Source organism: Podarcis raffonei, chromosome 10 (assembly GCF_027172205.1).
Source record: "Podarcis raffonei isolate rPodRaf1 chromosome 10, rPodRaf1.pri, whole genome shotgun sequence".
In the NCBI taxonomy this organism is placed as follows: Eukaryota; Metazoa; Chordata; class Lepidosauria; order Squamata; family Lacertidae; genus Podarcis; species Podarcis raffonei.
The window spans coordinates 2,094,647-2,118,931 of record NC_070611.1 but is presented as its reverse complement, the minus strand read 5'-3'; the positions used below and the strand labels follow the sequence as shown (position 1 = coordinate 2,118,931).

The following is a 24,285-nucleotide window of genomic DNA, read 5'->3' as shown; positions in this document are numbered from 1 at the left end:
CTAGATATTTAATATTGGATTTGAAATAGCATGGGGTGAGATCCAACTAAGTCTTACTCAGAGCTGACTCACTTAAATTAATAGATGCTGGATAGCTTAGTTGGTAGAGCATGAGTCTCTTAAATGTCAGGGCTGTGCATTCAAGCCCCACGTTGGGGAAAAGATTCCTGCATTGCAGAGGGTTGGACTAGATGGCTCACATGGTCCCTTCCAACTCTACAGTTCTATGATTCTAAGTTACTGAGTGTATCACACCTACAGTGAATAACACTGAAAAAGAAGCACTTTGGGCTACTGAACCATGTCCTCACATGACCATCATGGTGTTACCTCTTCTGCATCTCTTCAGACCTCCTTTTCCTGGCTTCCAGCATTTGCTGCTTCTGTTGCTTAATCAGTGCTGAAGCAGAGATGGACTGGAATGCTGGATTTTGCTTCCCAACAGATACTGGGGAGGACATAAATAAAGTTGTAGGTGAGTCAGATGTTGCTCAGCAGGAGTCAAATAGGTTGCTTTCCCCCCGCAGACATACCTGGTGCACTGGCTTTGGCTAGGTGTTTATTCAGGTTTCTTGCTCCAAAAGAGGGCACTGACAATAGTTCTTTGAATTCCTCTGAACATGGCAAAGGTTGTTTTGGCAAACCTGAAACAGAACATGCAATGTAACAATGCAGCAGACTCACAGACTAGTCACAGGTGGTTGATGACGCTGAGTCCTGCTTGCCCTTCAAAGAAAATCCAAAACAAATTTCTAGCCCTTAGGAGATATTTAAAACCGGACAAGTGAACCATCCCTACTAAAACTGCAGAAGCCTGTGAGATAGCTAAATAGATCACCACTGGCTGGCAACTCTAAGGCAATGCAGCCTCAAGGAACACAACTCGTGTGTTGTGACTAGTCAAAATTATACTACTCGAAGCACACACAAAGAAGCCTAAACCTGGGATGAAAGCAGCACACAGATTAAGAACAGCCTAGGCCAGTGGTGGCGAACCTATGGCATGCGTGTCAGAGAGGGCACTCAGCGCCCTCTCTGTGGGCATGTGTGTGGTCGCCTAGGAGCTCCTGGCCACTTCCCCTTGGGGGGGGAGGGAGGAGTAGAGGAAGGCTCCTGTGATGCAGGAACGCTGTCAAGCCTATGACCAGCTGTTCTGTGGGGGTGGGAGGAGGAGGAGGGCTTGCAGGGCACCGCAACCAAACCTGACGGCTGCCTCTGGACTGGCTCCGCCTCCCCGCCATCAAGTCTGGTTGTGCCCAACCCGCCTTCCTGCTCTGCTCTTGGGCGCGTTTAGAGCCACGCGACACTGGCGTGCGAGCGAGGTGCGTAACAGGTGTGACTTTTGTTTTTGTTTTTTTAAATATTTATTAAATTTTCCAATTTTTTTTAAAACAAACAAACAAAAACAGAACAAACAAAAAAATTAAAAAAGACATATAGTTCATAAAACATACTTTTCAATAACAAATTTCTCAGACCTCCTCATACTTCTCCTCCTCGTATTCCAATTAACCTTATTTGTTCAGCAAATCCTTCACTTAAAGCATTACAGCTTGTAATATTACCTTATTTTCCAGACCCTTTTTTCCCCATCTATGTTCCTTTATATCATTACAGCTAGAAACCACTTAATTTCAATCCAACACCATTTAACTTTCCTTAATTTTACAATATTTCTGTAAATAGTCCTTAAATTTTTTCCAATCTTCTTCTGCCGACTCTTCTCCCTGGTCACGGATTCTGCTCGTCATTTCTGCCAATCCCATACAGTCAATCAGTTTCATCTGCCATTCTTCCAGAGTGGGTAGATCTTGCGTCTTCCAATACTTTGCGATGAGTATTCTTGCTGCTGTTGTAGCATACATAAAAAAAGTTCTGTCCTTCTTTGGCACCACTTGGCCGGCCATGCCCAAGAGAAAGGCCTCTGGTTTCTTCAAGAAGGTATATTTAAATACCTTTTTCAATTCATTATATATCATTTCCCAGAAAGCCTTAATCCTGGGACACGTCCACCAAAGGTGAAAGAATGTATCTTCATTTTCCTTACATTTCCAACATTTGTTATCGGGCAGATGATAGATTTTTGCAAGCTTGACTGGGGTCATGTACCACCTATATATCATTTTCATAATATTTTCTCTTAAGGCATTACATGCCGTAAATTTAATCCCGGTGGTCCACAACTGTTCCCAGTCAGCAAACATAATATTATGTCCAACGTCTTGTGCCCATTTAATCATTACAGATTTAACCATTTCATCCTGAGTATTCCATTTCAACAGCAAGTTATACATTTTTGACAAAGTCTTAGTTTTGGAGTCTAGCAATTCTGTTTCCAATTTAGATTTTTCCACCTGGAAACCAACTTTCTTGCGTAACAGGTGTGACTTTTGATGCTCCATGGCTTCTCTCCAGTTTGTTTCTACTCAGGAGTAAGTTGCCTTGAGTTCAACAGGGTTTAACTCCCAGGTCAGTCAGCAAGCATATAAAGATAGCAACCTAAGAAGGGACTGCTAGGTTTATATGTTCACTGGGCTGTCCCACGGAAGCCAACAAAGGAATTCATTCCGTAGAGGCTGCGATCAAATGGCAGCTGAAGAAGTGGCAAAAATATTATTATTATTATTATTATTATTATTATTATTATTATTATTCATTATTTTTAACCTGCCAGTCTGGCTGGGTTTCCCCAGCCACACGGGGTGGCTTCCAACAGAATGTTAAAAACAGGGGGGGAAACTTCAAATGCAAAATACTTTCCTGAACAGGGCTGCCTTCAGATGTCTTCTAAAAGTCAAACAGTTGTTTATTTCTTTGACATCTGATGCAAAGACAGGGCTCATAATGAAGCTCAAGCCTTCTTTCATTGGGGGGAATATATATATTATTTATATATACACACACATATTTGTATGTGCGTACACAGACAATTATTATTATCCCAAATTAACAACTGGGAGAGGGTGGCTCTTAGTATAGCCCTCCAGTGTACACTAGTGGTGTACACTAGTGTGAAACCTTCTGGGAAAAGTGTATTTCAGAGGTTTGATGGCTCATAACACAATTTTTTTTTGAATAATACCAGTGCTTTTTTACGTGGGGACACATACCCCTATACATTTTGTGAATTTAACAGGAGAAGAAATTCACTGTATTTATTTTTCCCAATTTGAACTGATTTTCTTGAGTCAAAATTAGAGTACTCCTAATCATTTTTAAAGGAAAAAAAGCACTGAGTTAGGTCATAAAATTATATATGAATGGAAAGATAACTTAATGAAGAATGTTATGTAATAACTTTTATGAAGGATTATTTATTACACCAGCAGTCATAAAGAAGAAACGTGAAACACACAGGAAAAATGAGATACAGTCATACCTCTAGTTACGTACTGCTCTGGTTACGCAACTTTCAGGTCATGAACGCGGCAAACCCAGAAGTGTTTACTTCCGGGTTTGCCTGCGCTTTGTGCAGAAGCAATCTATGCACTTTGCGCATGTGCAGTAGCGGCGCTCTACTTACGGACTTTTCAGGGTGCGAACGGCACCTTGGAACGGATCGCGTTCGTAAGTAGAGGTACCACTGTATACAGGTTAAATTGCCGTCTTGGCACTTTGTGATGAATAAGTGGATTTGGGTTGCAGTTTGGGCACTTGATCTCTAAAAGGTTGGGCACCACTGGCCTAGGCATACTTTTCAAATGGGGAGCCTGCCTTGGAAATATACTTGTTCTTCCTTAGTTAGTCTCTGGAACATCTCCTCCCTCCCTCTTCCCTTTGAAGTATTAACCATGGTATCTTGCTACCTGTGAACCAAAAGTAACCCTCATGAACACCAGCCAAGTTTCATTCATGAGCCACAATTTGAAACAGGTTTCGAGGAAACATGGTTAGGGCTGGCCATGGCTTGTGCCAGTCTTCAAGTAAAAGGGAGAGGGTGAAAGATTATACATTCCCAAGGCTGGCTCCCAACTGCAAACCATGGTTTACAGAGTCTCCTGCGCAACCGACTGAGCTATCCATGTTTGACGGATGTTAAAGACATTTTACAGCAAGGGGACATTTTAAGAAAACAGAAGAGAACGTGTTACCCAGTTTCTGCTTGGTCTCCTGTAGAATTGCATCAACTCCTCTTACAACCAAATTGGACAGAGTTGTTTGGATTTTCTTCTTTGGGGCGGCAGCTGCTGCACTGAAGAAGTAAAGCAGAGCGCAACTCAACAGAGGGAATGACACCACCCATATAAGCGGAATCACCGTGGTTGTGATTATAGTAGGGTAGTCAAAAACTGTGCCTAATTATCTGTTTCTTACTATCCAGTTGCATTCTGTGGGCCATTCACAGCATGTAGAGACCAATAAACCAACCACTAAAAACTCCAGCAACACAAAACATTTAACACAACGTGGAGCAGCAGTTAAACATTTTGCACCAGCACAAGTCATAGAATCATAGAGTTGGAAGAGACCACAAGGGCCATCGAGTCCAACCCCCTGCCAAGCAGGAAACACCATCAGAGCACTCCTGACATATGGTTGTCAAGCCTCTGCTTAAAGACCTCCAAAGAAGGAGACTCCACCACACTCCTTGGCAGGAAATTCCACTGTCGAACAGCTCTTACTGTCAGGAAGTTCTTCCTAATGTTTAGGTAGAATCTTCTTTCATGTAGTTTGGATCCATTGCTCCGTGTCCGCTTCTCTGGAGCAGCAGAAAACAACCTTTCTCCCTCCTCTATGTGACATCCTTTTATATATTTGAACATGGCTATCATATCACCCCTTAACCTCCTCTTCTCCAGGCTAAACATGCCCAGCTCCCTTAGCCGTTCCTCATAAGGCCTTTGACCATTTTGGTTACCCTCCTCTGGACACGTTCCAGTTTGTCAGTGTCCTTCTTGAACTGGAGGCTATTGCTTGCAGTGTCATTGGTTCCCACATGAACCAAGAGGAAGGGGTATTTGTCAGTGGGTTTTATGATTCCTTGCAGTCGTTCAGTTACATCTTGAATCTTAGCCCCGGGGAGACAGCACACTTCCCGAGACATCTTGTCAGGCCCACAGATCACTGCTTCTGTTCCCCTCAGTAGGGAATCCCCTATCACCACTACACGCCTCCTCTTAGGTTTGGTCGGGGTTCTTCCGTGAGCTGTCCGTTCCAAGGTCGCCTGCACATTCCCTGAGGACTGACTTTGCTGCTCGTCTTCATATACCTGATCGACTGTAATGAGGGAGAGATCCTCAAATGGAGCCTGCTCTTCGTCTTCCATGCTAGGGGAGAGGACCTCAAAGAGATTGTGTATTTCTAATACACAATCCCTGTCTTGGGCTCGGTCTTATTCAACATCTTTATCAACAACTTGGATGATGGACTCAAGGGAATCCTGATCAAATTTGCAGATGACACCAAACTGGGAGGGGTGGCTAACACCCCAGAGGACAGGATCACACTTCAAAACGACCTTGACAGATTAGAGAACGGGGCCAAAACAAACAAGATGAATTTTAACAGGGAGAAATGTAAAGTATTGCACTTGGGCAAAAAAAATGTGAGGCACAAATACAAGATGGGTGACACCTGGCTTGAGAGCAGTACATGTGAAAAGGATCTAGGAGTCTTGGTTGACCACAAACTTGACATGAGCCAACAGTGTGATGCGGCAGCTAAAAAAGCCAATGCAATTCTGGGCTGCATCAATAGGAGTATAGCATCTAGATCAAGGGAAGTAATAGTGCCACTGTATTCTGCTCTGGTCAGACCTCACCTGGAGTACTGTGTCCAGATCTGGGCACCACAGTTCAAGAAGGACACTGACAAATTGGAACGTGTCCAGAGGAGGGCAACCAAAATGGTCAAAGGCCTGGAAACGATGCCTTATGAGGAACAGCTAAGGGAGCTGGGCATGTTTAGCCTGGAGAAGAGGAGGTTAAGGGGTGATATGATAGCCATGTTCAAATATATAAAAGGATGTCACATAGAGGAGGGAGAAAGGTTGTTTTCTGCTGCTCCAGAGAAGCGGACACGGAGCAATGGATCCAAACTACAAGAAAGAAGATTCCACCTAAACATCAAGGAAATTGGGTATGGAAAGCAAGTAATGTAAACTTTTTCACATGTAGCTTTTTCTTTTTCTTTCTCTTTTTTCTTTTCTGTTTTTCTTTTATATTTTTTGAAAATTTCAATAAATATATTTTTTTAAAAAAACAACAAACGTTTGAGACTAGCTTCACTAAATCTAAAAGATGGATCAAACTGCCGCTGCCATCAAGTCCATGGAGTCTTCCATACAAAGGGAAAATTTACTTTTGCCTCTGGCCTTGCTCATCGCCAATCTGTGGCCCCAGAAGATTGCCCAAGTGAGAATGTGGTTCTCTGGCTGAAAAGGTCCCCCGCCCCTGTTTTAAACTGATCTAATAAAGTTAAATTCAGGAAAAAATGCAAGTGAACAATGTTCACATTCATCCGGAAGGGAACTTTCACAGAAGGACACTGAGATGTAGTTTCTCTTACGCTGAAGCTGCATAAGCAGCTGAGGAAACCCCGCCGTAGTAAAAGCCATCCTGACAAAGCCTCTCTTTCAAGCCAAGGCTCTTCTTTGCTGCTCTCTTCGGAGCTCGGGAATCTGAGAAGGTCGACTGCAGGTCCGCCCGCTTTGAACTGAGCCGCCGGTACTGGGACTGGACATGGTACTGGCAATATTCACATTCATTCTGAAGAAAGAGAAAGACGAGGGAGTTCGTCCTTGTGTACTTGTCACAACAGAGCAAAATATGAGAAAAGGAAACATGCTTCTGTTTGCAGACGCATTGGGCTCTAGTGGAAATCAGAAGCTATGGGCAAACACTAAGCTTGAAAAAGTAAGGCGCCAGTTGTCTCTGAGATGCCTTGCGGAAAACAACTAACAAAAATCATTATAATTAAAAGACTAAGAACTATAGCTGTTTATGGCAGGCAGGAGTACACAAGGTGGCTTAAATCTCCTCCATGAGAAAAGCTTTGATCAAATTTAAGTCAGTCATCTCTAGTGTGTGCTGCTCCAAACCTGCAGCTACTTTCTGCAGTCTCTCAGGTTCCCGGTAGCACAGGTATTTGTACATGCAAATGGAAAAAGAGAAGTGGTATTGATCAAGGGATTTGGGCAGGAAAAATATGGAAGGGGACACATTAGGACTGAGCAGGGAAGATTAGTTTTAGAAATCCTATTACTGTCTTCCTCTGCCCTTTCCCATCAAAACCTGGTAAATTCTCATTGGAGAGAAAAATAACAGGTGTGACTTTTGGCCATATGTTGGGTGGACAGTTTGGCCCTCCAACACACGTGAGGTCACCATCTCTGCTCTGATATAAAGGGCTACCAATATGGTGGCTGTGGGCACGTACGGTGTGTGCCAAGAGAGCCTTTTACTGGTGACCACAGGGTCCCCTCCCCACTCTGAAATCAAGCTTGGAAGTAGCATTAGACTCTATGCAACACAGCAGGTTGTGGTGCCCACACCAGCTTGCAAATGTGCCCATCAGCCCCAAAAGTCAGCAACCTCTGCTATAAATTGTGACTAGCACAATCACAAAACTAAACTGTAAGCCCTCAGGTGACATCTGCACAAGCTCACACCAAGCACAGTGTAATGTCAGATGAGCTATACATACCAGGTTAACCATCTGTGCACAGGGCTCGCCATTTTTCTTCCTTGCTTTACAGGTTCCCAAGTCCATAGCCTCACCCAGAAGTAAGATCTTCTGGGGATGATCGACAGACACACACACCTAACCAGAAGAAGTACAACAAGCTTCAGAGAGATGAAGGGACTCGTCTCAGCCAGGGGCATTAGCTTTCACTGGAGGTAGTGCTTTAAGTGCCATTAGCAAGGGAAAAATTGTGTCGCTATGAGAAGTCAGTAGGGGTCCACAAATTTTGACTCTGCTCAGTCACCAGTTGTTTCTAGCAAGCATCAAGGCTCAGCTTTCCCATTTCCTGCTCTGAAAAGATACAGGAAAATGTGTGTTCCTTTTGTTTGCTCCCCAGCAAAGTTGTGTTTTTTTTAATAAAAAAAAATATAGATAGATAGATAGAGGGAGGGAGGGAGAATGGTAGATAGGCTGTGTATATTTGTAGCAATGCATCCCCTCTTCAAGTCATGACGGAGTCCCAGCCAAGATGCCGCCTGGTGCTATTTTGAAACAGGGACTCTCTGCTTCTTTTCATTGCCAGCAAGGGTTTCTAAAAAATATTTCAGTCAAAAAACACAATATTACTCCAATATATACTGGCAGGCACTTGCATTTTCTCCACCTCCACGCCTTTCGCCCATGGCTTGATAGCTGCCATCAGGTGAAAAGAATGCAGCATTTCCTCAGCCTTGAGTAAGATCTCATTCAACTGGGCACCTGGATGTGACTGGGATGCCCTGCCAGTAACTATTTGAGATTTAGTCCGAGGACAAACACCATTTTTAATTTTTCATCAATGTTATCCTTTTCATACACAGCATTCTTTTGAACTGAAAATAGCCAAGGATTCAGTCCAGGGCTCAAGTTAACATCATGCTATGCCAAGGGTTGTGCCACTTCTTCCTTAAAAACACACAGGTGCATAATCCTTCCTCTGTGGGTCTATGACATCTGCCTCCCACCCACTGCCTCATTGCTACACATCATGGTCAGGGCAATTGCCATTTCCCAACAAACCCCATACCCTGCTTAACAAAAACCTCAGCAATGAGGCTGGATCAGGTCAGGTCAGGTGAGTGAGAGATCCAATAAAAAGCAGAGAGTGAAAGCGACCTCTGGATCTGTAGGGCGAGGCATTTGCAAGTAAAGAGAACTGCTTTATAGGATACTTGTTTGCAAATCAAAGCCTTCTGCAAACTTGTTACAGCTCTATTTTCTCTTAGTCAATCTCACGAGCTGCTTCCCGCAGCTAACTGCCAGCAGGCCTCATCTCCCGCACAATAACTTGAAGCCAGCCAGTATGATCAGAGCTGCACTGTTCAGCTATGCTATTTGCCTTTACAGAGGTTTCCACAGTGCCATGTACCCTCCGCAAAGGGGATACAAAGGCCGAACCCTTGCTTCCCTCCAGGGACTGAGCAGCCATCAAGAGAGGCAAGGGGCTGCTACTTCAAGACGTAGTTAAAGAGAAGACTTCAAAGACTTCCTGTGTGACAGACGCAACTGTGGCCAAGGAGAAGGAATATTTATATGGGGAGACAGAGAAAACAAAGGATTTCCTCATCTTTTCTACACTGATGTCTATGCAAAGCGTTATACAATATGGTTGAGAGTTCCCTATGGAGAAATCAATAAACTGTATGTCAAAAAACCAAAATCACCTGTTTTTAAATACAGTGGTATCTCGGGTTAAGTACTTAATTCGTTCCAGAGGTCCGTACTTAACCTGAAACTGTTCTTAACCTGAAGACCACTTTAGCTAATGGGGCCTCCTGCTGCCGCCACGCCGCCGAAGCACGATTTCTGTTCTCATTCTGAAGCAAAGTTCTTAACCTGAAGCACTATTTCTGGGTTAGGGGAGTCTGTAACCTGAAGCGTATGTAGCCCAAGGTACCACTGTATATATTTTGTATAGAGACAGATCTACACACACCTCGTCTGATCCTTCTCTTGGTTTCATGAGATTAGCATTGAGTAGTCCTATGACCATGCCTTGCTCTGTCTTCCAGTGATCTTTGTGAACATCACCAAACAGAAACAATGAGACACAGCGGCTGAAGTTATGCAGGTCATTCAAGCGCCAGATGCTGAAGGTTCTACCCTGGATATGCAGATTGGGAGCAAATAAAAAGAACAAAATAACTACAATCCTTTGAGTCAGCCTTAAAATAATTACCATCACCAGAGAACGTTACATACACAGCAAGATGTCTGCTGTAAAGGTGTTTAATAGCACAATCCTATGCATATTTACGCAGAAATCCCACTGTGTTCAAGGAGCTTGCTTCCTGGTAAGCATGCTTACGATGACCTGCTTGGGGAAGCAGCTACTTTGAATGCTTTAACCATAGCAGCCACTATGGTTTGTTTTCAGCCAAGCACTGTCTATACTCCATATACTGACTATGTGCTGCATGAGTAAGTACTTTCTTTTATCTGCCAACGTTCGGCTTCACCAGGAATGTGGAGAGGACAGCCCTACCTGTGATGGTGTTTACAGCACCAGTACTGCAATAGGGCAGAGGGCAACATTCCAGATGCCCAAGACGACTGTAGGCTTATTCATAAACAAGAATTTTAAGATGGTAACCAATTTTTTACTTCAACAAAATGTCGTACTTGAGAGGACATAACATCATAAAACCATTTACGTTATTGGAGCTCTGAGGCGTGACTTTCTTTATGATGACTCCAAACGTTACCCAGTCTGTTTCCTCAAGGTTTAATGAAGCAAGCTTGTCTTGCAATTGAGAAAGTCTAATAAACTTTCGGCCTGTCATTTTTCTTTCCATCTCAACAGAGGATACACGGGGTTTTCTGCAATGAAAACAAGGAGGAAACTATTAGAATGACAAAGGGATAGGGAAACTTCCATCAAATCCCCTCTGTGGAGCTCCACTAAATTGTTGCACTCAGGGCAACAAGAGGGGCTTCATCACTAGTCTGTGTAAACATTTCCAGCCCAGGGAAAGGAGGAGTGTGGAGTTTCAAAAATACACAGAGAGCTCAGAATTGGGTATGGAATGCAAAAATCAGCTTCCTGAGCATCTGTACTTTCATTTTTTTAAAAAAAGGACACAAAGACATGTTTCTAGTTATTAAGGCTAAAATACATATGCATGAAGACAATTCAGTCTCAGAAACTAACTTGTAAGCTTTTCAATGGCTGAAATCTGGTGCTTTGCACAGTCCTTTGCCATGATAAAAAGACATAAAAGGGAGGGTGGGAACGAGTTTCATTTGCTGTTGCTGTTATGTAATCCTGTTTAAGTTTGAATTCAATAAAGTATTTTTTTAAAAAAAATATTCAAAAGAAATGATGCACTTAATTTGCAGCTTTCATGCAGAAGTCAAAATCCATAAATCTGTGGTGCTGATTTTAAAAAATAATAATATTAGCAAGGTATCTAAACAGTTTTAGGCCACAAGCTATACTCAAGGAACAAACCCAACATTTCCCCCATAAGCTTGCTGACCTTAGCCTCAGTCCAGAGAAGGTTTCAAAGGAGACTTCTTGACTATTCACACCGGCATTCTTTGGCCCTTGGGATCTCTGACTGGTGCCCAAATCAGGTCTGTTCCCAGTCATGGACTTCAGAGGCTGAGGCGACAAACCTGAAACTGGTTTTGAAGCATGTCTTTTATTCTCTGTAAGAGGAACAGGGGAAAAACGGAAAAGTCATACCTTGTGAAAAGCACAGTTGAACTTTTTTTCAGAAAAATAATCTTTGGCAAAAGCTGTGTGTCATGTCACAGAGCCAAGACAGACAACTAATTCTGCATTAAAATGTTTTCACCTTCCCATCTGCTGCCAAAAGCTAGCCATTTTGAGCAACAGAGGACAAGCTAGAAGCAGTGGCGGACACAAAATCTTGGTGGCTGTGTGCTACCAGGAACCTCCGAGTACCAGCTGCTGGGGCGCCCAAGAAGGGAGGGCTGCTGTGCTCATCTCCTCTGTGCAATTTTCCACAGGTACCCAGGTGGTGAGAACTGGATGCTGGACTAGTTGGGCCGAAGTCTGATCCAGCAAGGCTCTCCGGTGTAAACACCATCTCCCTCAGCATCAGTCCCTCTTCAGCAGACACGCTTGTAATTCACACATGTACAGGCTTCCCATGCTCAACACATTTCAAACTCTGCAGGCAGAATTATATCCAGCCTGCCTGTTACATTCTTGCTGCAGAATTCACAAGGTAGTAAGTCCCTTTTCTTTAAGGGTGATCTGGGATTATGTGTGACCTTCTCCATTATAGCTCTATTCCAGAGTAAGTGGTACTAAGCACCCAGTGTAAGATTCAGGGTTGTTTTCCACTCAATTGCAATTACTAGTCATGCTGCCAAGACATAAGATCAATTCTTTTGACAACATATCTACATTGGCAGCATCAAAAATATTCAGCAATATTAATTTCGGAAAACAAGCAAAGTAATATCTATCATTTCTGTGAAAATGAAATTCAAAACATCGTGCATCAACTGACGTGACTGAGAACAAATATTGACTACTATACCAGACAGTGAAGGTTTCATCTTCTGGCCCTGACCTGTGTTTGCGGCCAATGCAGGACAGCTGAGCTGGGCTGAGAAACAAGGTGACTCGTGAAGCTTCCTTTGCTTTAAGGGGGCAGCAGGAGACTTACCTGGTTAAGAAATGAAAGAATATTTAAAAGCCTTACAATGCACTCTCCCACCTATTTACAATACGTAATGGGGTTACTCCCTAGTTAAGTGCATTTAAAGACTGCAGCCCTAATGGCTTCCTGGATAATAAATTATGAAACAGAGTGTGCAAACTCAAGTTAGGGTCAGGGGTGGGCAGCCGGTGGCCTTCCAGCAGTTTGTTGGACTCCAACTTCCATCACTCCACTCCCAGCCAGCATGATCAATGGTCAGGGATGATGGTAGCTGGTGTCCAGCAACATCTGAAAGACCTCATGATTGAGTTAGACACAGCCTTACGTTCCCCAGGCGTCTGAGCTAGAGCAACAGAGAAGAAACAAGCCTCTTAAATAAAACATCCTGTATATTACTAGCAAACTCAGTTCTACTCCTTATGCAGCCAAAGCAGCAGTGGAGGGATTAGCATGCAATATTTGCTGGCGTACAAAAAGATTATGTTTACTCCCAAATGGAGATGGTACATTTTGAGAGACAAGAAGCATATGTTTCCATATTTTTCAATTGGGATTTTTTGGGCCATCAATGCACCAACCTTTAAGTTCATGGGTAATATGGAAGTCTGCTTATTATCTTGATAATCTCAGGAGTGCACCAGCAAGGCTCTAATGTAGTGAATTTAACAACTTGCTCAGGCTGGCTTTTATAAAAATCCACACAATCCAATAGAATGCTTTGATATTAAAGGCTCCAAAGAGATATCACTAAGGATTACCACAATAACCTAGCAATAAGCTTGAGTTTAGATGCTGAACAGCTACATAAAACAAATAATCCAGTTACCAGAACTTTTCTTGCTAGGGGCCATGTGAGCAGGCTGCCCTATTGCTGTCTTTTGCAGTTGCTCCTGGAGTGTCTTCATCTGCTCCCGCAATTTCCTCAGTTCATCTAAGTCGAAAACAATAAATGGACATTTAAAAAGTATCTTATTTAAATACATGGTTAATTAAACAGCCATTTGTCATCAATAAAAATAACTTAGGTAAAAAGTAAAGTGCATAACCAAAAGTCAAATTTTCACCGTGTTCCCTGTAAAGTGCCCAGCTCTCACTCCCCAAGAGCGAGGCTTTGATAGGAGAGATCGCCTGTGATATAATAAACTCCATTTAACAGCGCACCATACGGGATTTCTCTCTGATCCCAAACCATCAATTCTGCCGCCTTGAACAATGTGAAATGCTTAACACAGTGGTGTCCAAACTTTTTTCAAAGAGGGCCAGATTTGATGAAGTGAAGGGCCATGAGGGCCAATAAACTGCCACAGGGGACGGATTGGGCCGGAAAGGGACTTTGGAAATGCCTGGCTTAACAAGTGTTATCACAACCACTACTCTTTCCCTAGGTCTATCCTTCCTAATCTGTGCCATGACAGAACACAGGGATGTTTGAGTCTTGAGGCCCTTGATTATTTCCCTATCCTCCCACTTGCTTTCAAATCGAAAAGCTAGAAGTCACAGAAGGAAATCTTCCGAGAACAGAGGAGCCTAGAGCACAGCACAGAGGTCCTTCACATGAGGGCAGACTTGGCTCATGTGCCGAGGGCGGATTATGCATTGAAAATCTTTTGTATTAATAGGTATGGTTAAGACAAAAGCCTCAAGTTTGCAAGGTGAGCAACTTTAAACCATCCAAAATGAAATAATGATTTTTACCTTGCAGATGTTGATTGGTCTTCTCCTTTTCGGCTAGAGAATGAGATGTTTCCTGCACAGTTTTCTCCTCCTCTTCCTCAGACAGGTCACCCACATCTCCAAACAACTCAGACACATTTTCTTTGCCGCTACTGGACTCTCCCTCGTCAGCTTCCACTTCCTCGGTATAGGATTCATCATCTTCTGCATCAAATAGCTCATTATATTCATCCGGCTCTCCATCTGTAGCCACATTAACACCATTCTCCTCACACTCCAGCCCCACAGCTGCCTCATTCTCTTCTAACAGGGAGGCTAGCAGGTCCAAGTTATCATCACCTGGAAAAAAATAAATAAAAAGGAGCAACTTACCAGGGCTCAGATGACACACAACCCCCAGCCCCAATACAATGCAAGTGTGCATCTAATGAGAGCCCTGATTAGAAAACAGACAGTGCTTAATCTAGTTCCAGTATTCAAGCCAGCTCAGAAATGATGTTCCGAAAACAAATGGGGATGCAGTTCAGCAGCAGAGCACATCAAATAATTCTGCACAGGAATTCACAAAGTTCAAGTTCTTCAAGCATCCCTCCACGTGCCACAGCACTGCCATTTATCTGGCTGAAAAGAACAGAATGGGACTGCCTCCAAATCAACTGGCAACAACCTTCTCTTCCTGGCTGCTTTGTTCCACCTGGCATATGGAGCTGTGACAACATTTTCAAGTCTGGAAGAAACTGAATGGCTTTAGAAGATTAGACAAATTCAAAACTCACCATCCATATTTTTTCCAGCAGAGACTTTACTGAAGAATTCACGTACCCTAGAGACACATAAGAACAATAATATAAACACGTAATGCCTAATAAATGAAGCTAATTTCTGTGGAGTGCCATAAAATTAAAAGGCTAGCAGAAGGTTAATGTATCACTAACATTCAAAGCGGCAGAGAAGCCATGTAAAACTAAGACCTGAGTGGAGAAGCTGAGTGGTATATATTCAATAACTGCTGGGGCTCATCAAGCCTTGCATGGTCCAAGATAACAACCCTTTTCAGCAGAATACACCCCAACAGTCCAATCCCCAGTGTTACTTATTCACAGAAAGTATAAATAAGTACTGTATTTTTCCGTGTATAAGGCTGTTTTTTCCTAAAAAATGCCAAAAATTAGGGGTGTCTTATACACGGATACATCTCCCCCCATTTTCTTGGAGTCCCCCAAAATAGGGGGTGTCTTATAGACGAAAACTACAGTTCTCTGCCTTCCCAGCTGGAGGCAGCAATGCTGCTGGAACCCTCAGGAGGGGAGAGGTGCTCTTGTGCTCGGATCCTGCTCCTGGGTTTCCCATAAGAGGCATCTGCTTGGCGGCTGGGACAGGGATCTTCCCCTTGCCTTTCATATTCCCGCGGATCCTAGAATCCTAGGGCCGGAAGGGACCCCCAGGGTCATCTAGCCCAGCCTGGTCCCCCAGCCTCGGGATCCGCGGCAAGCGGCATTCCTGACCCGGAGGCCGCGGGGCCCTCGCGGCGCCTGACCCGGGGGGGGGGGGGACTAGTCTGGCACCTGCATTTGCGACGCTGCTTCGTCTTGCAGCCATTTGTGAGCCGCTTTGGGATCTGAAGGGGACCCCCCCGCCGCCGCCCTCCCCCGGGGCCCGCCTGCCGGCCAGCGAGGCAACTCCAGGCCGAGGCGCCCCTGGCCTTCCCGCGCGCGGCCTCCGCCTCACCTTCCCGGCTCCCACCTCCTTCCCGGGCGCCGCGCTCCCGCCAGAATTCCGAGCCGAGGCCCCGCCCCCTCGCCCGCGCGCATGCCCCGGAAGGGAGGCCGCGGAATCCTAGAGCTAGAAAGGGGCGGAATGGGAAGAGGCGCTCTGCAGGCTGCCTGAGAGAAAGCTTCCGGGCTCCTTCGGGAGCATTGCAAAATAATAGTAGGGTCGTGATTTGCCAAAGCAGTGCTCCCCATGGCGGAAGTGCCCACGAGAACAACGGAGAAGCCCAGGATTTTGACAGAGCGTGTCTCACACACAGCGAGGGAGAAGAGCTGAGCCTGCGCCGGAAAGACTGCGCCGGACAGCCCTGCAATGGAGTCCACTGGGTCTTTCTAGTCACAGGCAGCGCTTCTTTTCTGGCATCTCTTTCCCCCCCAAATGTTAAAAGTGTGGCACTCGCTGTAACAACTTGCTTCGAGAAACCTGCTCTGACTCTCCAGAGTCTCTTGCATCAATGTTCCTGCTGGCAAATGTAATGGAAAAACGCCCATACAAACCAGGTTTTGCAACGTAATTTTATTTTTGATGGATTGCTGTTAATTATGAGAACTAATTGAGTATCTCTTCTTCAAGCATAAAATTGCCTCTTTTTCAAAGTTAGGTGAATTTAAAAAAAACATTTATTTTTATATTAAACTGGGTTTATCAACATACCAACATGACAATGTTTTTAGGACCAATTAATCTTAGTCTATAGTTTAAAAGAGCAATTGTATCATTAAGGTGCCTTTGGAGGGACTACAGGATTTCCTCTTCAAGTATTCAGTTACTAAAATATACTGTATTATTAAACCCACAATTTAGTTTCCCCCGAATAGAATTAAGTGAAACGGCAAATGAAGTCAGATGCACTTTTGCCTCCTTGATACTTCCTAACACAGTTCTCAATTCCATTCCAAAGCTACACAGGCCATCGCCTTTATCCTCTTGAAAAGTGCTGGGCATGTGCTGCCTAGGGGCCAGACCAAGAACAGCCACATTTGAGCATGTAGCAAGCATGAGTTTTATAAATGGGACCTTCATAGCCTCTGAACTCAAGAACCAAGTTCTCTAGACCCATCTTTCTTCCCAACTGTGAGAAGAAACAATCACTGCACAGACACTGTCACAGTAAACAAATCCATCCGGTTTTATCCCAATCAGAAACCCTGGATGAATAGAGAGGTCCAGGGCCTGTTGCGGGAAAGGAACAGGGCTTTCAGGTCAGGCGAGGTGCAGCTTTACAGTGTGGCAAGAGCAAACTTGAAGAGGGGTATTCGACAGGCAAAACGGGATTATAGGCTGAGGATTGAGGACAATTTAAGGAGCAACAACACAAGACAGATGTGGCAGGGGATTCAGCACATTACCAACTACAAACCTAACCTTGGTGCTGTCGACGGTGACCCTTTGCTGGCGGAGGAGCTTAACCTCTTCTTTGCTCGCTTCGAGAAGGAGCCACCTGAGACGCCGGTATTACAGCCACCAGCCCATAGGGGCCCCTCATTCACGGTAGAGGAGCATGAGGTGAGAAAGGTATTGAGGATGGTGAATCCGAGGAAGGCGGCTGGACCTGATGGCATCACTGGAAAGGTGTTGAAGGGCTGTGCGGATCAGCTGGCGAGGGTCTTTACTAAGATCTTCAACAAGTCCTTACACCAGTCTATTGTCCCACCCTGCCTGAAGTCGTCAACTATTGTCCCTCTGCCTAAAAAATCCACAATCAGTAGTTTGAACGACTACAGACCAGTTGCACTGACTCCAATCATCATGAAGTGTTTTGAGAAACTGATGCGCCGTCATATTATTTCCTGTCTTCCATCAACTTTTGACAACTACCAGTTTGCATACAGGGCAAATAGATCCACAGAGGACGCTATCACCACCACTCTCCATGCTGCTCTGTCCCATCTGGAGCAGCCGGGGAGTTATGTGAGGCTGCTGTTTGTGGACTTTAGCTCAGCTTTTAACACTATCCTCCCCCATAGACTGGTGTCCAAGCTAGAGGCGATTGGACTCTCCAACTCCACCTGTCTCTGGGTTTTGGATTTTTTGTCAGAACGTTCTCAGAGGGTTAGAGTAGGGTCACATATGTCCACAGCCCTTAGCCTTAACACCGGCTCACCACAGGGTTGTGTGTTGAGTCCCCTGCTCTATGCTCTCTATACGTATGACTGTACAGCCACCTATTCCAGCAACAAAATCATCAAGTTTGCTGATGACACTACGGTGGTAGGGCTCATTTCAGGAGGGGATGAGTCCGCCTATCGGGACGAGGTGGAGCGGCTCTGTGTTTGGTGTGGAGAGAACAATCTGGCTCTTAATACGGCTAAGACCAAGGAATTAGTGGTGGATTACAGGAAAAAAAAGGCGGACATTCAGCCCTTGCATATCAATGGGGAACGGGTGGAGAGGGTGGCGGAATTCAGGTTTTTGGGAGTAACTATCGATCAGGGCATGACTTGGAGCGCAAATACCACTGCTCTGGTGAAGAAGGCCCAGCAGAGAATTTATTTCCTCAGACTTTTAAAGAAGAACAATCTGAGTGAGAGACTGCTGGTGTCCTTCTACCGAGGCTCCATAGAGAGCATTCTTACATACTGTATTTGTGCTTGGTTCTCCAGTTGTACAGCTAGGGAGAGGAAGGTGCTCCAGAAGGTCATAACCACAGCACAAAGGATTATTGGTCAACCTCTCCCATCTTTGGAAGAATTGTACGGTTCCCGTTGTCTTAGGAAAGCAAACAACATCCTGCAGGATTCATCTCACCCGGGATACAGTCTGTTTGCACTACTGCCTTCTGGCAGGAGATATAGAAACATCAAGTCAAGGACAAATAGACTGAAAAACAGTTTTTACCCGAGAGCTGTGGCCCTTTTGAATGCTGTAACTCGATAGTGTGACCTGGGAGATTGATGGGTGTGGGTGTGGCTGGAATGTGGTTTGTTGGTTGTTGTTGTTGTTTTGCTTTTGTTGTTTTTAAGGGATGGCATCCAATTTCGTTGCACTTGTGCAATGTTGCACGTGTGTAATGACAATAAAGAATCTATCTATCTATCAAAAACCCATCACTTTCATCCACATTCTGTATTTATATAAGCACAGATATGTATAGGCAGAGAACATGGACTCTCATGAAGCACCTGAGCTCATGCAGACAGACAAACAGCTGCATAGGCTCAGTTGCACTTACAGATGCCCAGAAGACTGCTAAAATGAACACACATGTTCACGCACATACATAAATGCACATCCTTTCGATTCTCAAACAATAAAACTACCCAAAGGAGTTTATATTCTACCTCTTATAAATATTTCAGTTCAAATAATCATTACGGTGTTGGCATCCTCAGCTTTAGCCGGCTTAGAAAAAAATAGGCTAACTGGCTTGTTAAAGGGGGAAACCATTTCCCCACAAGACATAAAATGAAAACCTAAAAATTCCTGTTGAAATAAATAGAAAAAAGACTATTAAATTTCAAAAATCAGGCTCTTTGCTAAGGACATATTCTGTTTAAAAAGTGCATTTCTCATCTTTGAGAATTTTTGAGGCCAGTGCTTAGATGATACAGTCCATGACATGAATCTGAAGTGTGTCCATATCAGGAAGAATCATTCCACACTTTGGACAAGAATGTATTTGGACACTCCTTTGCTGCTGCTGCCAAACCCGATCTTCTGTTCCTGCAGAGACAAATTTCATTTTTGAGAATGAAAGGAAGAGATATAATATTAACAAACATCAAGATGGTCAGGTCCTCTTGTTGAAAAGTCAGTGTTGCTCATCTTTTTGCACTCGTGGGCACATAGGGAATTTTGAGAGACAGCTGTGGGCACCAACCCCTCAGGTAACTTTTCTCCTCTCTCCCGCAAGTCACTTCCACAGAAATAATGAGAGAACACACACACTTTGCTTTTTCCCACTGGGTCTCAGTAAAAGTCAGATCCAATAGAATTGAAATGGATCCTCCTGACTGGGGTCATGTACCACCTGTACATCATTTTCATAATATTTTCCTTTAAGGCACTACATGCCGTAAATTTCATACCGGTGGTCCATAACCTTTCCCAGTCCTCAAACATAATGTTGTATCCAATATCTTGTGCCCATTTTATCATGGCTGATTTGACTGTCTCATCTTGAGTATTCCATTTAAGCAGCAAGTTGTACATTCTTGAAAGCACTTTCGTCTTAGGTTCAAGTAATTCTAGTTCTAATTTTGATTTTTCCACCTGGAAACCAATTTTTTTATCTTTTTTAAAGATCTCTAAAATTTGGGCATAGTGAAACCAGTCTCGCACCTTCCCTTTCAATTTTTCAAAGCTCTGCAACCTCCAAGTGTCACCCACTCTTTCTATTATTTCACAGTATTTTGCCCAGCCACCCCCCATATTAAGTATTTTTGTGGCTTTAGCCTCCATCGGTGATAACCACCTCGGAGTCTTGTTTTCAAATAAGTCCTTGTATTTAGTCCAGACAGAAAACAGAGATTTCCTTACAATATGGTTTTTAAACAACTTATGAGACTTTACCTTGTCGTACCACAAATATGCATGCCACCCAAAAGCATTGTTGAACCCTTCCAGATCTAGGACATCAGTGTTTTCTAGCAAAAACCAATCTTTCAGCCAGCAGAGGGATGCAGCTTCATAATACAACCTTAAGTCCGGCAGGGCAAAACCCCCTCTTTCCTTTGCATCTGTTAATATTTTAAATTTTATTCGGGGCTTTTTGCCCTGCCAGACAAACTTCATAATGTCCCTCTGCCACTTTCCAAAACATTCCACTCTGTCCACGATCTGTAGGGTCTGGAACAGAAACAGCATTTTTGGCAATACATTCATCTTTACTGCTACAATTCTTCCCAACAAGGAAAGTTTCAATCTTGACCAGATTTCTAGATCCTTTTTAATTTCAGACCAACATTTTTCATAATTATCTTTAAACAGATTCAAATTTTTCCCAGTCAAGTTGACCCCCAGGTATTTCACTTTATTAACAACGTTTAGTTCTGTTTCCTTCTGAAACCCATCTATTTCTAAAGGTGTCAAGTTTTTTGCCAAAACCTTAGTTTTTTGTTTGTTTAACTTGAATCCCGCCACCCGACCAAACTCAGAAATTAATTCCAATACTCTTTTTGTGCTGGACACCGGCTCCTGTAATGTCAAAACCAAGTCATCTGCAAAGGCCTTCAGTTTATATTGTTTTCCTCCGACCTGTATTCCTTCCACCTGCTGATCCTTCCTGATCAAATTTAGCAAAACCTCAAGGACAGAAATAAATAGCAAGGGTGATAGGGGGCACCCCTGTCGTGTTCCTTTTTCAATTTTAAACTCTTCTGTCACCACATTGTTTACTATCAATTTAGCCTTTTGTTCTGAATATATTGCATCTATGCCATTTTGGAACGCCCTTCCCACTCCCATCCCTTCCAAATTCTTCTTCATAAATTTCCAAGATATATTGTCAAAGGCCTTCTCCGCGTCTATAAATATCAAAACTGCTTTTGTATTCAAATTTGTCTGTAAAAGTTCCAGAACGTCAACAATGTTCCTAGTATTATCTGACAAATGCCTGCCAGGGAGAAAGCCTGCTTGGTCTTTATGAATAACTCCATTTAAGACTTTTTTCAATCTATTTGCCAAAATGTCAGCAAAAATCTTGTAATCCACGTTTAGGAGTGAGATGGGACGGTAGTTCTTAAGTTGAGTCTTTTCAGATTCCAATTTTGGTATCAAAGTGATGAATGCCTCTTTCCACGATTCTGGTGCCCCCTTCCCTTCCATAATTTGATTACATACCTCCATCAATGGCTGAGTCAGGTATTCCTTCAATATCTTATAGTATTTGGAGGTAAGTCCATCTGGGCCCGGGGATTTGCCTAGTTGCATGTTCTGAATGGCATTTTCGATTTCCTGTTGGGTTATTTTATAATTCAGGTCAGTTTGTTTGTCTTGTGTTAGTTTTTGTAGGCCATAGCTTTTTAAAAATTTATTTATTTCAGTCTCCACTTGGGGTCCTTGGGAAAACAATTTTTTAAAATATCTCTGGAAACACTTTCTAATTTCCTCTGGTTTCTGAATACATTCTCCTTCAACCTCTAGATTGGTAACAAAGTTCAGTTTTTGTCTCTTTTTCAGCTGCCATGATAGCAGCTTCCCACATTTATTTGCCGATTCAAATGATCTTTGTTTCATCTGTTTGATTTTCCATTCAACTTCTTGATTTATCAGTTTTGCATATTGTGCTTGATGGAATTTTATTTCTCTCAAAACTTCTTTTGATTTTGGATTTAGTCTCAACTTTTTCTCTCCGTCTTTTATCCTTTCCAAGATCTTGTCCTTTTTACCGTTCCAGAGTTTTTTCTTAATAGAATTCTGCTGTATCAGAAACCCTCTCATAACAGCTTTGCTTGCGTCCCAGATTGTTTTTTTTTCCACCGAAGTGTTCAAATTTAGTTCAAAGTAGTCTTTCATCGTCTTTTGGGCCTTCTTCACTATCTCCTGGTCTCTAAACAATGCATCATTCATTCTCCATCTGAAGGATCCAGCTGGTGTAAGTCTCAAGTCCATTTTCAAGGGGTTATGGTCGGAGCAAGTTTTAGGGCAGATCTCTACTTTTTTGGTCTTGGGTGCCAGTCCTCTAGATATCCAGATTTGGTCGATTCTTGTCCAGGATAGGTGGGCCTCAGAAAAGAATGTTCCCTCTCTACCTAGGGGGTTCTTTGTCCTCCAGATATCAATCAAGTCCATATTGTCTGTGAGTTCAAAAAAAGTCTTTGGTAGTCTGCCATCTTTAGTCACATTTTGATTTTGTGACTTATCCATGTGTGTGGAGACAACCCCATTCATATCTCCCATCAGAATGATGTTATTATAGTCCATATGGTCCAGCATTGTCTCATGCAGCTTCCCATAAAATTCAGATTTCCCCTCATTTGGTGCATAAATTCCAATTATCAAAAATTTTTCTCCTTGTGATTGTATTTCGATCGCCAAAATTCTTCCTTGTTCATCTTTGAACACAAATTTTGGTGCTAGGCTCTCCTTTGCATATATCACGACTCCCCTTTTCTTTTCTTTAGCTGATGAAATAAATTCTTGGCCTAGTCGCTTGTTTATTAGCACTCTTCTGTGGAGCCTAGTCACATGGGTTTCCTGGAGACAAATGACGTCTAGTTGTTCTTTCCTCAAAATGTGAAAAATCCTTTTCCTTTTTTCAGGGGAATTTGCCCCATGGATATTCCAACTAAAAAGCTGCAGAGACATCCTGGATCAGCTTGTTAGCCGATGGGGTTGTCTCCCTTCTCGTCTATGTCTGGAGGTGGATCTTTTGTACCAGGCGTGGGGGGTGGCCAGGTACCTGCTATCCCTTTTCGAAGGTCCTCCCCGTGATCGTTTAGGAATTTTTCTTGCTCTTCTGCTGTTCTGATTCTCACCTTCTTCCCTTTCAAATTAAAAGATAATCCTTGGGGGAATTCCCACCTGTAAGGGATTGTGTTGTTTCTTAATAATCTTGCCAGATCCTTGTATGTAGTTCTTAAGTCCAACAATTGTTTTGGTATGTCTCTGAAGATTTCTGCTGTCTTTCCCTGTATCACCAATGGGTTTTTAAAATGTAGGCCAAGTATGTTGTCTTTTTCTTGCTTGTATCTCAATATGATCAAGCAATCCCTTGGTTTATCTTTCTTGGCCACTCTTCCCAATCTAAAAGCGGTGACGATTTTGAAGTCTTTCTCTTCTGCCAAACCCCAGAACTTGGATATTTCTGCAGTCAAAAAGCCAGCCAAATCTTCCTTTTCTAGTTCTGGAATATTTCTAATCCTAAGATTACTTTCCCGGTTTTTCAGCTCCGCCATAGACAGATAGGCCTGTTGTTCAGTGACCTGTCTACTCAGTGGTCTTACTTCCCCTCTTAATTCCTCAATCCTTTTTTTGTTTTGGTCTGCTTTCGTGTTTGCGTCCTCAGCTAATTTTCGGTTCTCTGATATAGTCTTTTCAAAATTTCCTATCGCCTGTGTGTTTTGAGCAACTTGGTCTGTCAACTTATTAATCGTTGCTGTAACCTGGTCAAATTTAGCCGCTTGTTCATCAGCTTTCTTATTTAATGCTGCCAGTTGATCCAATATTTCTTTAGAAATAGGGTCTAATCCTCCTGCAGCCATATCCTCCAAAACTGGCTGTTTAAATTGTCCTTCTTGCAGACCTGTCACAATTGGAACAGATGATCTACGTGGCTGCACAGGCAAAGTTGATTGCAATAGTTCAGTTTGTTTTGCTTTCTTGGCAGCCCTTGTTTTTCCTGCCACACTCATTCCACAACTGTCTAGGTTTCAAGGTCAAATTGTAAATCCCATGGGAAAAGCAATCATCCAGGCAAAAAGATTTCCAAAACAACCAGCAGTTCTCAGAGGTTTATATTTCCACAATCCAGCAGGGGGAGCTCCCCAAAAGTTTCCACCATTTAATTCCCAAATATGGTAAAATCCAAAATAAGGGGGGGAAACCCTCTAAATTCACTTTAAACTGCAGATGATAAAGGTTCTTTGCGAAGGTGTGAACA

The 24,285-nt window shown here is 43.3% G+C and overlaps 1 protein-coding gene across 3 annotated transcripts in view; it reads right to left on the bottom strand.

Moving 5' to 3' along the window:
- MCM10 (minichromosome maintenance 10 replication initiation factor) overlaps positions 1 to 15,799 on the bottom strand; it is a 29,670-nt gene extending 13,871 nt beyond the window's left edge. The window contains exons 1-13 of one of the 3 annotated variants that reach the window (XM_053405748.1): positions 15,702 to 15,799; positions 14,750 to 14,796; positions 13,995 to 14,312; positions 13,126 to 13,230; positions 12,177 to 12,305; positions 11,142 to 11,313; positions 10,317 to 10,482; positions 9,599 to 9,766; positions 7,645 to 7,761; positions 6,508 to 6,707; positions 4,092 to 4,192; positions 534 to 644; positions 331 to 448 (exon numbers count right to left, since the gene is read on the bottom strand). In XM_053405748.1, the coding sequence (XP_053261723.1) occupies positions 331 to 448; positions 534 to 644; positions 4,092 to 4,192; positions 6,508 to 6,707; positions 7,645 to 7,761; positions 9,599 to 9,766; positions 10,317 to 10,482; positions 11,142 to 11,313; positions 12,177 to 12,305; positions 13,126 to 13,230; positions 13,995 to 14,312; positions 14,750 to 14,796; positions 15,702 to 15,784 (1,835 nt within the window). In that variant the 5' untranslated portion in view covers positions 15,785 to 15,799. Of the gene's footprint in view, positions 1 to 330; positions 449 to 533; positions 645 to 4,091; positions 4,193 to 6,507; positions 6,708 to 7,644; positions 7,762 to 9,598; positions 9,767 to 10,316; positions 10,483 to 11,141; positions 11,314 to 12,176; positions 12,306 to 13,125; positions 13,231 to 13,994; positions 14,313 to 14,749; positions 14,797 to 14,908; positions 15,083 to 15,701 lie in introns of those variants that run through there. The other 2 variants (XM_053405749.1, XM_053405750.1) reach the window with 2 other exon arrangements.
- Positions 15,800 to 24,285: the final 8,486 nt, after the last annotated feature.